The sequence below is a fragment of the Heloderma suspectum genome, chromosome 1 (genome assembly GCF_057233095.1).
Source record: "Heloderma suspectum isolate Gila_16-S chromosome 1, 16-S_ref, whole genome shotgun sequence".
Taxonomy (NCBI): domain Eukaryota; kingdom Metazoa; phylum Chordata; class Lepidosauria; order Squamata; family Helodermatidae; genus Heloderma; species Heloderma suspectum.
The window spans coordinates 284,152,919-284,167,580 of NC_139458.1; the positions used below are offsets into that span (position 1 = coordinate 284,152,919).

The 14,662-nt window shown below is 40.7% G+C and overlaps 1 protein-coding gene across 1 annotated transcript in view; it reads right to left on the bottom strand.

Annotated features, from left to right (window-relative positions):
• CSMD1 (CUB and Sushi multiple domains 1) overlaps positions 1-14,662 on the bottom strand; it is a 1,446,416-nt gene that overhangs the window by 237,602 nt on the left and 1,194,152 nt on the right. The window contains exons 31-32 of the mRNA XM_084811779.1: positions 5,831-5,947; positions 389-502 (exon numbers count right to left, since the gene is read on the bottom strand). Of these exons, the coding sequence (XP_084667905.1) occupies positions 389-502; positions 5,831-5,947 (231 nt within the window). The remainder of the gene's footprint in view (positions 1-388; positions 503-5,830; positions 5,948-14,662) is intronic.

Sequence of the window (14,662 nt, forward strand, 5' to 3'; positions counted from 1 at the left end):
TCTCTGACTTTACTATATAATCTCACACTGGCTAGGGTATTTTAATAATCCAGGAATGAAACAGAAGCAGTAACTAGAGAGAGAAACTGCAGCAGTGGCTAGGAGAAACAATTACACTGAACATGTATGAAAAAGGTGGATATTTGCATGAAGTGTTTTTTTTGGGAGGGGTGTTTTTTACTTCTGCCCTACTTAAATCACTACTTCGAGCCCAAAAATGAAAACTGGACAATATATAGTATAGTCATTAAAATGGTTCAATAAGATACTCAGCATATATGCATACAGTTGCATAGTTTTGCTTTAAAGATCCAGGAGTATATACTAATAAAGTGAAGCTTTCTACAACGAGTCAGATTACTTTTATTTTCTATAGAAAGTTATTTACCTGAGTGAGATCCAGAAAGTGAACTCAGAAGTCTAGCCTGTGGATGTTCTCCATCAAATAGTTCTACCACATCATTTAGAGCTGTTTGGAAATAGGCAAACTGCCCAAACACAACTGTAAAATATAATAAAAGAACAAAAATACATATTCAATATAACACAAGTTAAATTTACTCAAGCTTCTTGAGTTCATTAGGGGTAAAAAGGTTCTGTTGTTTGATGCCTTATCTATTGAGGTTAACTACATTGACCTTTGCTTTCTTGTTAGCACATTATTGATGCTGATTTTGATAGCCAACCATGCACTGACATTTCTAGAATACTGTTAGTAAGACAGTATTCTAGAAATGTTACAGTGTGCAGAAGATTACTGACAGAATGATTTGCATTTTGGAAGCTGCAGAGATAATGAAAATGCAATCACGGTAACTGAAATAAGATCAACTGTGATGAATATGATTATTTCAGCGCAAAGACATTACAGGTTCAATGGCATCGGTTTCCTTAGCTGAGTTCCTATAGAAAGTCAGCGGAAGAATACTGGAAAGGTAAAAAAAAAACACTAAAAAAAAACTTGCAGGAATGGTATTTTCTATGATACTTTCCCTGAAGACTGGCTCTTGTATCAGACCTGCCTGCTCTGTGCCTGGAGTTGTGGTTTGACTTTAATTTGAAGGAAGGGGAGTGGTGGCACAGTGATATATCTCAAAATGCTCAAAGCCCTAGTTGGAGACAGCATATGACATGGAGTATATGCAATACAATCTTCCCAAGGCAAAGATGAGGGCTTCATTCCAGCCAACAGATCTAAGCATAGCAGGGCTCTGCAGATTTGATCACTGCAATGACAATGCTTCTCCTGCCAGAAACAGGACACATCTGGGGAGTCCAGCAGAGGCAACACTGACTTCTAGGCAACAAGGCTGTGAGCCTGGATGGTGCTTTCAGGGAAAAGCAAGTTGCCACTCCATATCCCCCCCCCCCCCGCAATCTCTGACTCAATATATATATATAATGTGTTTCTCAAATGTATTACTTTTCTTCTGTTCACAGCCATTGCACAGTCATAGAATGTTTCCAAAATCCTCTGCAACTCAAGGGAAAAAATCCCTGGGTGCCAGCTGGAGAAGAAGCATTTTTGGGATGTGACCAGTACCTGCCATATAGTAGTGGATTCCTGCCTAGTCTGAAAATGATTAAAAACCAGCCATGTGCAGAATGGCCAACTAGCCCCTTGCACATGCCTGGACTCAATTGCAGGTTCCATTCCAGCTACTGCAATCCACACCAGAGTTTTTGTAGAGGGGTATGGATAACTTCTGCTCACCACAAAAAGACCACTCATTGGCCACTAGAGATGAATGAATCTGTCAGTTTCACTTTCTCCTGCATTTGATTTTTTTTCAAATCCCAAATTCTTTCTCTCCTGAATACAAATAACATTGTGAATTTTGATAAATTCTTATCGAAAATGAACTGAAACAAAATTATCACCTCTTTGTACCGTCCAAATGCGATAGGTACAGCTGTTCCCAGCATGGAGAGGACCATAATGTACCTGGCCATTACTGTATTTGTTGATTATAAGCTCACTGTACTATGCACAATAATTGAGGAGCCAGTCAGAGAAAGGAGATGGCAATCCTAATTCACTCTGACATGGGTGGATACACAGGGATTCAAACCCAGATCTTTAAAAGGTAAGAACTCAAAGCCCTGGGCCTAGGTGGACGAGTCTGTCAGTTTCAGTTTCTTATGCATTTGGTTTTGTTTAAATCTCAAGTTATTTTTGCACCAAATATGGAGAACTTTGTGGATTTGGGAAAATCCTTATTAAAACTGAACTGAAACAAAATGCTTACCTATCCCTATTGGCCACATCAGAGGCTTGAAGAATAGACCAGGATATCCCAGAGCTCTTCAGGACACTATTTCACATGTCCCAGTTGAGTACAATGCAGGCAGTAAGTAGTGCTTGCACAGCCCCGAGGCCATGCCAAAAAGATAGGGGCATGAGGTTTTCAGGTTTGGGCCTGGAATCCCCATGCCATTCTAAATGCCACATCACATGCCCCTATCTTATTCAGTAGAGTCAGCATGCACTAACCAAACCACTGCCCACACCAGATCCGATTGTGGCCAGTGGGGTATCATCCTAGACAGCCCATGTGAACTCCAAATGGTAGGCTCAGAGAGGCCAGCTATGCCTCTTTTTCCACACCAGAATCTCAATCTTGGTGGATTCATTGCGTAGTTGAACAACTTGCTTCAACACACCACTGCACACATAGCAGACCTGAAGACTAACTTTTATGTTGTCTTTATCCTTTTCTTTGTGTGTCATAGTGAATTGTGGTGTCCATTAGGAAACCAGTGGCAAGACTCAGGGCAGAACATAGCACTATTAAGCCACATTTTAAAGTATTGGCTTTGCCTTTTTGTTATTGTCACTTGATTCTCACTTAATTCTAGATACAATCAATACTCACTTAATTCTAGATACAATTAAGAATAAATCTTCATGTAACAGAAATATAACTGCTATCATTTTCTTATAGCTATTAAAAAGTTAATTCAGCCATAGGCTTCTCCATATTGAATTGGGTCACTGGTCGACAGCTGGTTGGCCACTGTGTGAACAGAATGCTGGACTAGATGGACCCTTGGTCTGATCCAGCATGGCTCTTCTTATGTTATTATGAATTTAAATATATGAGCGTCAGAGAACTTATCAGTGTCAATGCAGATAATGTGATGCAGATAAATTACACATCTACTTGACCACAAGGTAAAGAAAAAAAAAAATGTTTTGCTACTCAGACTTCAGTGTCATAAATATATCTCCTGTATAAAACTCCAATATGCTTTTATTGTAATTGCTATCTCGGGACACTAATAATTCTGAATGCTCAATAATTTCTTATTTAAATGGTTCAATGCTTCAGTCCTTTTCCCATGTCCATTTTATAGCCTCTACAACAGCAAGAAGGAAAGACACAGTAACAAATGTAGTCTTATCTGCAGGGAACTATAATGCAGTAGATATCTTATTTCATATTTTATTCCTAGTCTAAAGTCACCAAAAACCCACACTCAGGCAAAGAGTAATATAATGTTCCTCATGATGCACAGTGGGGTTAGCAAAATAAGACAATGAATCATTGAAATGTGTTATCTGATTGAATTTTGTTAATTCCCTCATTGACAGTATTGCATTTACCTACTGTGAAATTGTATTTACTCAGTCTTGGGGGGGGGGGAGATTCTGATGTGTTTTAAAAAAAGATGCTTATTTCTAAATTGGAACAAAAATGAATAATTGTTGTCAGTTCAGTCATCCATACTTCTCTCCACAATTTATTTCTCAAACAGAAGATTTATTTTTTTAAAAAAATCACAGCCTTTTTTACATTCCACTTAAAAGAAACATGTCTTGGGGATACAGAAACTATAGAAACCACCTTCTAAGCATTTCTCCTTAAGTGCAGTCAAAAGGCAAAATCTATTTATGTTTGCATTGCTAGCCAACCCCAGGGATGTCCAAACTTGAATGTGTTGGAGGGCAGCCATACACATAACTATCCACTGAAAGATGTTTGTTCCAGGTAAACTCAACACCAAACCATCCATTAGGCATAAAATAGGGGGATGTGTGTGTGTGTGTGTGTGGGCGAGGGGGGGGGAAATGAGGTATTGTTCCTATAACTCTGGCAACCTGTTTATTTTTAAACATTTATAGTTTGAATGGCAAAGACTGAATTGGCCTCTTTGCTCTACTAAGGTCATAGATTTCCTAGCTTTGAAGATGGAACAACTTGGATGAAGAATTCTAGGTTTGCCATTGATTCATCCATCTAAATTTGCTTTACTTTTAAAGAAGCAACTGCTAAAATGAGCCTTCTCAGCCCACGGAGCAGAGTTAAGCGCTTGCTTGAAAATGTTAAGTGCTTGCTTGCTTGATTTATCACTTTGCAATCCTGTAACAACCATACTCACCTAACCAACCAGGATACAACAACAATAATTAAAAGAATGCAACTGTAGGCAAGGCTTTTTCTCAGTAGGCAATTATAACCATAACCAATTATAACCATTATAACCATACAAATGGGAGCAGCAACAAAATTTTGCAGTGTATCCTCATGCCTTAATAGGACTGCTCCTGAGGTTCTAGCTAGCGAGTCATGCCATACCATTCTTCCAAAATACTCCATTCCCTTCTCCTGTCCCCCCACCCCCCAAACAAAATTGATAAAGCAGTGAATATACTTTCATTCCTTGGCTATTGAGCCAACCACTCCTTGGCTCAATGCTTTTTGGGGTGTTTGGGGAGAGGGTCCTCCTCAGGTTTTCATTTTAAAAGTTTTTGTTTGGGGGAACCTCCTACGTCTTGTTTCTCAGAGGCCCTGTTTTGGCTACATAGCTGTTGGCACTCACCGCTTGCAATCATTTTTAGAGGAAATGATTAAGACTAAATTGTGAAAAACAACAGCTTTGGATCAATTAAATCCAGTGGCAGGAGGATAGAGAAAATATTTTCATTATTCAGTATTTGCAAAATGTTTACCCTTTCCGTCTATGGTATGCTACAGATCCTTGTCATCTCAATCTAGGGGCCAATGTTGTGACATGGGAATGATTCTAATGATTTTCAACCATTATATTATCACCACTAATTTTCCGTCACTTTCTGTATGTATTACATTTGGAAAAATACATTGGCTAGGATCCAAAAGAGTGACTGAATATGTCTCAAAGGGCTTGGGTAACCCCAGTGTGATTTTAAACTTTTTTGCTTTGAGCCTCTGACAACTGCCTGGCACCCCCAACCCCACAAAATTTATTATTTTCTTTTTATTTTACAAATTATTATTATTATTATTCAATGTATTTACATACAGCTTCCCAACAAAATCGATAAAGCAGTGCATACCCGAAGTCCAGTCCAGTTAAGGTTTCTAGATAACATGGGGGGTTACTGTTTGAGAGACTCGAGGCCAACTGTTTGGGATAGGTGGAACTAGTTACACATAACCTTTGAATTCCAGTCATATGCTTTAATAGAAGAACACTCAATATTTGGGTTTTTTAAAAAAATATTACCACTGATGTACTATGTATGAGCTAAGATTAATGAATGATTATTTCCAGATGTTAACTGATGTAATCAATTAAAGTTCAGGATGTTCTTGGATAATTGGTATCTGCTACGGTTAACTCTACTTGTTGATTGCCCTGGAGAGGAGAGCCTTGAAATTATTCTACCAAAACAACATAAAAAGCATAATCTTGATAAGTACTAAAGAGCAGTATAGACTCTTTAACAGTGCTTATTCATGACAAATACAGATGCTTTTAGTTTTGTTCAGCATCTTGTATGCAGAAAAAAATCAAATTAAAAAAAAAGAATTGGTCAACTTTACATATAAGAAATAAAACTTACCAAATTCCTTAGGCACCATGATTGAATACTGACAAGTCTGCCCAACAGTGTAGTTTTGAGGGTAATTTGGTGATAAAACCACTCCATCTGATCCAATATACTGGCCCCCACAGGGAGCTGGAAAAAGAAAGTGTGCAAACATTTAATGGTGGGGGGCGGGGGAGTGTTATTGAATTGTAATAAAAATAAAATGAACTCAGTACATTTAAGTTACTGGCAGCACTATTCTGTATATGTTTACTTGGAAGTAAGTCCCACTGTATTCCATGGGGCTTAATCTCTAGAAAGTGTGTTTAGGATTGTAGCCTTACTATTTGTTAAGAATGAACTGATAGTCAAAATACTAGATGCAATCTGCAAAGCAAAAACACAAATCCACATTTGAGAATAACGTAGGCATAATTCTTATAGTATTTTTTTATCTCTATTCCATTAATGGTATAGAGTTGATCATCATCGAACTTCCATCTTGGTCCTTTCCTATCCTGCTAACTGCATAGTTCATATGTAATGTAAGATATCTAGCATAATATAAATTGCAAAATGATGCAATCAATATCCATGACTGATCATGTGCTCTGAGAGCTGGTTTACATTGCTGAATTGCTTCACATGATTATGTATGCTGAGATTTGTGATTACCACTAAAAAGACAAATTTCTGACATAGAGCAAATAAGTCTTCAGCACTGCAATTTCAGCTCCAGTACTCCAATCCATCTATCTCTTGGTATCTGCAAATACTGACAATTTCAGAACGGCCATGCAGAACTACTAGCTTTCTCATGGTCAAAAAGGCAAAGAGCATTGTTAAATGTACAATCCAATCAATGTTAAGCATTTCTAAGTCCCACTGATTTCAAAGTGAAATATATATGCATTTGTTTAACACTGCTATTTTAATCAATGAGAGTTTAAAGGGCATAATTTGGATTACATTGTGCCCTCTGTATTTCTGAAACAAACTCTAGGAAAGACAATTGTAAATTTATATTCTGATGAGCAGCCAGACATTGATATCAGTGTCTATAGTTTAGTTTCCTTAAAAAAAAAAAGTGTGTACAAAAACCTTGTTTAATGTGGATACATTTACGACAGAGGTGGGCAATTTGTGGCCCTCCAGCTGTTTGGCCTACAACTCCCACCATGGCTAGGGCTGTTGCGAGTGGTAGGCCAAAATATCTCAAGGTATACAAGTTGCCCACCCCTGATTTACAATTTCTGAATTGTGACATTTATTAAGGGTTGTATCCAATTAAATTGCTCTGCTGACAGAAGGTTCTTTTGATCCAGTGGAGGTTTCTGTAACTAGAAAGAGAGGGAGGTGATTTTTGCTGAAAATGGATAGGGAAATCAACAAAAATCACCTCCCTCCCTTTCTACTTACAGAAGCCTCCACTGGATTGAAAGAGCCTTCTATTAAGAAACACACCTGGATATAGGATTTATTTATGTATTTACAGAATTTCTGTGTCATACTTTCTGCTGTACAATCTAGTAGTCAATAAAATAACATCCACAAGATCCAGTACAAAATAAGATTTTATGTATGCATGTATGTATGTATATATTTCATTTCTATACCGCCCAATAGCCGAAGCTCTCTGGGCAGTTCACAAAAATTAAAACACTAACTTAATAACAGTGGAGTTTGCTTAACATATCACTTAATGATCCAGAAATGCTTCCTAAATAATAAAAGGTTGGATCCAGGATCTGCCCTCTGTGGATGGAAAGGCTCCACTCACAGAAGCTGCCTCTGTCCAATTTGTGGGTTTTTTGGGAGGGAGGGTCCCCTGTACCACAGCTCATCCTGTTCAGTGGAGTCCCCCAGCCCTCTGGGTAACATTTTCAGGGGGGTGGAGAGGACATCATGGGGAAGAGGGGGCAGGGAAGTCCACTTCTGCCAGCCTAGCACCGCAGGTTTGAATCTGGATTCAACCCAAAGTTTTTATTTGGTAATGAAATCACATCAGTGAAGAACTCATATGAACTTTTCTTAACAGGGCACTGGTAAGTGTAGGCATTACTGCCAAAGAAGCTAGCAGATAGCAGTTGCATGAACAAATGGACTTGTAGTCAGTGATGGTTTGGGAGTTGAAACCACCAGAGGCCACAGTGTGACAATAATACCTTTCAGGATCAGATGGTGAGGCGGGGAGTGGTGGACAGGACTGCAGCTAGTACAATAGAAACACAGTAGCTGAGTGCCTGGGTGTGGTAATGGACCGGATGAGGGCCAATAAACTGAGACTCAATCAGATAGAGGTACTGTTAGAGGGTGGTTCATCAGCCCAGCTCAATGATGTTCACCTAGGGATGGCATGGGCACCTGATTCAGTCTGGGAATTTGGTTGCCCTGCTCCTGCCCACACCCCCAAGCCCCACTCACCAACCCCTGCCCCTGCCTACCCCCTGCCCATGCTCAGCGAATGGCCTGCACTCACTCTGGCAGCCTTGTCGAGCTTCGCAGTCTCAATTTCCTGAGAAATAAAATGGCAATCACAAAAATGCGCAAATTTGCACACATGCGAAAATGTGCATTTTGTGAATGCACATATTTGCGTATGCACGGAAATGCATATTTTACTAAAATGCACATTTTCATACACACACTAATGTGTGCCTTCTCAAAAATGCATATTTCACACACGAGAATATGTGCATTTGCAAAACTGCACATTTTTTGTGCGTACAAAAACATGCACATTTTTGTGATCGCCATTTTATTTTTTTTAGAAATGGCAACTGCAGAGCTCGATGAGGCTGCTGGGGTGAGTATGGGCTGCTTGCTGAGAGTGGGAGGGTCTTGAGTGCAGTCTGGATACCAGTGAATGGGGGCAGTGGCTGGGAGGGGGTTCAGAGAACCTGGACAGGGGTGTGTTTGCACATCCCTATGTTCACCCTGTTCAGGAGGGGGTTGCACTCCCCACTAAAGGATCAGGTTTGTAGTTTGAGGGTGCTCTTGGATCCAGCATTGTCACTAGAGGCACAGCACAGGGGGCTCGGTGGCATGAAGCACCTTTTATCAGCTTAGGCTGATATGCCAACTATGTCCTTATCAGGATAGGAATGGATGAACAACTCATTTCAGTTTGTTTTTAATCAGGATTTACTGAGGTTGCATCTTCTGGACCATAAACAAACTCGGATGCAATCTGCATTCTGCAGTCTGTAAATTTCTGAGCAGGGAATGTGATTCGCGGAGCAAAAAATATGCATTTGATAGCATGCATACATTTGAAAAATGCACAAAAATACACTTTAATCAATGGGAGAAGAATGTGTAGATTTCAAAGAAGCCAACAATTGATGCATACACTTGGAAAAATACACACAAAAGTACACATGAAAATATGCATGGATTTTGATGCAAAATGAAAGACCTATGCATTTTTAAAGTTGTGTACTTTGTGAATGTGAACACAAGTTTGGAAATTTGTGAACAGTTTCAGAGAACATGCATTTTCATTTGCCTTTGGGGTTGTGAATGAGGCACTTTTGAGTGATTTGCAAGCTGAAATGAAATTCTCATACATTCCCACTGTCTGGTGGCCCTGGGTAGGCAGGCCTCGGGGCAGACCAATGGGAGAACCTCACCCTCTGGTCTGCTCTTTGACTAAATTACGATACCCAACAAGACTCAGGCCAGTCTTTTTCTTGCAAAAAAATGCACTTTGGGGGGAAAACCCTACCAGTATAATTCAGAAAATTCGACTCCTGAAAAAAGAATTGGACATTCACTTTTGCAGATTAATATATTGCTTTGTTTAGAGATTTATGCCCAGAATACCTTCCAGTGCTATAGGAATATCTGTGAATGCTTGCACATCAATAATCTGAAGTTTGATTCGTTCAAAAATATTTTTCCATTTTTTTTAGGAAGATATTATGTCTAGCAGAAAAACTGAAGGGTAGATTCTAAACTCAACAAAACCTATACATAGTCTTTAAGAATATGAAGTCACTAAAACCATTCATGTATTTGTAACCCTGTGTGGGCAAAGAATGCAACTAGTAGGTAGCTGAGCAGTATTAAATATAGATAACAGTTTGTTATTTCTGTATCAGCTCTGGCTTTCAATTATATTAGAAACTTTGTAGGTTGCCCCACAAAAATAACTGATAGGGAACAGAGAATAATGCAGACCAGTGTTCTTCACTGCAAGGCCAGAGGGCCACTGGCAGATCTCAGTCAGCTCAAGTGTCTCTCCGCTTCTCGGTCATTCATTCATTAACCCTCTTTCCCTTTGTGCAGTAGCTACTCACTCTCAACAGGGACTCTCTAGCTTTGGGCTGGAGGAGTCATGAGACCTGCCATTCATCAGCCGTAAGGTGACTGGACAGGGATGAAGAAGAGAATGCAGGAGAAATCTGCCAATTAGCTGGCGGGGGAGGGGAGAGAAGCCCAAGAGGCAAAGAGCAACATGATTGGCTAGCTGCATTAGTGCACTGTGCAGGCACGGGAGGCAAAATCGAATGCACAGGCAAAACAGATTTTGCTGGGAGATTTTGCAGCACTGGGCATTGCAGAGCACTCTCTCAATGACAAGGAAAAGATCCATTCCAATCCAAGGACCAAGTAGACCTCTGGATATTTGCCTACCTGGTGACTGACTGAGGAGGCCTTGCAATGGAGAGTATGGAGGGACATGGGGAGGAGAGGCCTGAAAAGGCCTCCAGCTAAGGCTGGTGCACATCATCACTCCTTGACCAAGGCAGGGGAAAGAGGAGAAGACCCCCCACAGCCAGGGAAAGGCCTCTAAATGGCCTCAGTGGCAGTGCCTGGATCTAAAGTGGCTCCTGCTTGAAAAACGGTATAGATCACTGATCTAGACAGTCCCATTTACAAAATAATTGTGGTGGGGGATGGAGGAAGAGCCAATATCTTGTCATCAAGGGCAACTATTTTCAAAAGGTGATGAAAATCCAGAGATATAGGCCTGACAAGACATATAAGATAAGGGCTGGGCTGTAAACTGTGGTATTATTATTTATAACAAGCATAATTGTAGCAGGTTTTTTTAAGGACTTCACATTCTTTATCAGTTTTTACAACCTTCTTTTACAACCTTCTTCTGAGGTAGGATAGCATCATTACACCATTGACGGGATGCTAAAGCGGAGTGACTGTGGATTGTCCAAGGGCACTCACTGAATTACTGGCTCATGCTCTTAAGTCATTATGCTACCCTAACCTTCTTGTTAAAAGTATGTACATTTTAAAAATGATCCTGTGATAGCATTTATTCAATTTGATTATGGTGGATTCCAAATGGCATATGTGGATAATTCTCCTGTGAAGTGCTATACAGCAGAAGCTAGTAAGATTCTTTTATTAACATGCAGATCACGTCCAAAGTGATTTTAGAAATGGAATTAGGATTACTAAGTCACAACCTGAAAATCCATGCTTTGGCTTTAAAATCATCTCCAGTGAAGCAGGTGATGGAATGGCCAAAGTTTCTCCCACTTGTTCCCTCCCTGTTCTTTTCATCCTATCTCCACTTCTCACCTGCCATATTAAGCAGGACTCCAGGGGTGCTGCGTAAAGCAAATCTCTGGATTGTGACCCGGCAATCCTAAATAGAATACAATTGTTCATGTAAACAAAGCATTCAAGATTATGTTCTGTAGTTCAAGATGATAGAACCTATATAGTTTGAAAATTTAAAAATAGACAGGCAGTCTTTAATTTGCCGATTGATTGATTGATTGATTGCATTTATATCCTGCCTTTTTTCCTCCAAGGAACCCAAGGCAGCATACATGATCCCGCTCCTCTCCGTTTTTTCCTTGCAACAACCCTGTGAGGTGGGTTGGGCTGAGAGTCTGTGACTGGCCCAAAGTCACCCAGTGAGCTTCCATGGCCGAGTGGGGACTAGAACCCGGATCTCCCGGCTCCCAGTCCAACACTGTCACCACTGCACCACACTGGCTCTGTTTAGCAGTTATATGATTATTGTGCTGTTAATGTTCATTAAAACCTACAGAGTAAAAACAAGTATAGAAGATCCTGCTCCACTGAGCTTAAAATCTAAACTTTGACACCACAAAGGCAGTAGAGAGAAGGAATAAAAATGGAAAGGAAGAACACGCATTCAGTAATTCAGTTACATTATAGTTTGAGTAAGGATTTGAAGAAAGTGAGGGCTCAGACATGAATGTATATATCTGTATGCATCTGTCTCCCCCCATTTTACTCTAGAGTAGGTGTAGGGAGCTCTGTCTGGATTGCAAAAGCCACCAATCCCCCACACTAGGGTCCCAATCTGGATTGGGCCACCTGAACCTACTCTAGAGCTTAAAAAAAAAACTGTGCGGGGGCGGGGGGGAGTCCTAGCTGCTAGATACAGATTAATGTCTGTTTTGGTCCTAACAGAGATGGCATCACAAAAATGTTTGGACAAGCAGTTCTAGGCATAAGAGCAAAGGGGAATGGTCAGAGTAATATGAGCGAGAAGGAGGCCTGTAGATGAGAGGGGGTGATGGAAGCAGAAAAGGCAGCAAGCAGGCATAGGATATGTTATAGGATATGTTATGTTCTCTTAACCCGAAGTTTAAAATAGCACATATGATTAAAACAAAATAGGAATCTTGCCACAAACAGTATCCAACAGTGTCATTCCTCTAATGCAAATGATATTTTGCTGGCAGAAACCAAGTTCAGAACTATGCACAAGGGGAGAATCCAGCTAAAGCTCCACTTGCACAGCCACTTGTGCAACGGGAAAAGGACAGCGGAGCTCCACTAGTACAGCAATGTCTTCTACTATCAGTATGTTGGATTTAGGCCATATGTTACAATACTGAAAACGTAATATGTGAGATTTAACCAATACGGTAATTGTTTTAGACCTGGGACCATAGACTAATGTAAAATATATATAACTTTCATTTGTACAATCCAAATGACTAAAAACTAGGTAACAGTGAATAAAGTTCCTTTATATAAACCTCTCTCCAAAGACTCTTGGGAAAACTTAGAGATCATGGGAAAAGGCGCTATCAGTGAATGGATTTATAGCTAGTAAAATAAAAACAAAAAAATCCACAGAATCAATGGATAGGAATCAACACATGGATTGTTTTAACAATGGAAGTATGTGACAATCTGTTCTAAAACCAGTGCTATTTAATTTATTTATAACTGATGCTCATCGAGGGATGAATAGTGAAGTAGCCAAGTCTGCAGATGACACCTTTTTATTCAGGATGCTACAACCCCAAGCACACTGTGCAGTGCTCTGAAAATATATTTCAAAAACATGGGTGACTGGGCAACAGAATGGCAGATGAGATTCAATGTAAGTGCAAAGTGATGCACTTGAAGTAGACATATACACATTGATGGGGTCTAAATTGGCTGTCACCACTCAAGAAAGAGATCTTGAGGTCACGGTGGAAAGCTTATTGAAAACATCAGCTCAGTATGATGTGGCAGTGAAAAGGGAAATTCAACATTAGAATCATTAGGAAAGGGCCTGAAAATGAAATAGCAAATATCACAGTACTATTACATAAATGTATAGTGTTGCCACATTAAAAAATATGGTGTGTAGTTTTGGTCACCTCCATCTCAAAAAGATATTGTATTGCTAGAAGAACTACAGGAAGGGGTAATCAAAATGATCAGCAGGTTAATGCATTTTCTCTGTGAAGAAAGGCTTAAGATCTTGAAGATTTTTTTTACTGTAGAAAAAATATGACTTTAGGAAACATGATAGAGATTTATCCCCCATTGCAGGAGGACAACCCAGAATCACCTAGTTGGCCCCCAGTCACCTGTAGGGATGTACGAATCCCTTACTTGGTTCTGGTTGGGGCATCCACTGGCGGGGGGAGGCAATCTGTTCCTCCCCCTGGAATCCTCGACATGGGGAGGTGATCCGGTCCCTCCCCCCGAATCCTGCCCATCCGGCTCCACTCCACAGCCATGCTGCAGAGCCGCCAGATGGGACGATCCGCAGCAGGGCCTCCAGCCGCTGCTGGTCTGGTGCGGATGCAAATGGCGTCCTGCAAAGGGGATGCCATTTGCGTCCCAATGGTAGCCCATGATAGGCTACATAAATATTTAAGTAGCCTATCATGGGCTACCATAGGGACGCAAATGGCGGCCGCTACGATGGCCACCATTTGCAGCCACAGCAGCCCGGAAGCAGCCAGAGCTGCTGCCACCACCACCGCCACTTCATTCGCTGCCGGAGCTGCTGCCAGAGTCACAGCCGCATCCACCACCAGGTAAGTCCGTCCTGGGGGGATTCCGTGGGGGGGCAGGGGGCTGGAGGCCATTTAGAATCCGGCCTCACTGGAGTCCATGGTGGAATTCTCTGCCATCCCTAGTCACCTGTGAGGAAATAGCTATGCTGATACAGAAGTTGAAGCATGGAAAGGCCCCCGGAAGGAGTGGCATTTCACCAGATTTCTTGATCGATTATCCTCATTGGTGGATCCCAATGTTAGCAACCTTATTTACACTTATTGATAGAACTGGGAAATTTCCCCAAGATTGGGCAGTGGCTATTGTAGTGCCTATTTATAAAAAAGGCAATCGGTCAGACCCTAAGAATTATCACCCTATAAGCCTACTGGATGTTATAAGGAAGTTGTATGCAAGACATCTTTTAGATAAGCTGGAAAACTGGTGTTCGGGGAGAATATCCTGAAGAACAAGCAGGCTTCTGATGTGGCAGATCTACACTAGACTATTGTTTTATACTAAAATATTTGGCTGGGAAATATACATCTCCCCCTTATCACTCACTTTTTGCTGCATTTGTAGACCTTAGAGCAGCCTTTGATTCTATATCTAGACCCCGCCTTTGGCAGAAGC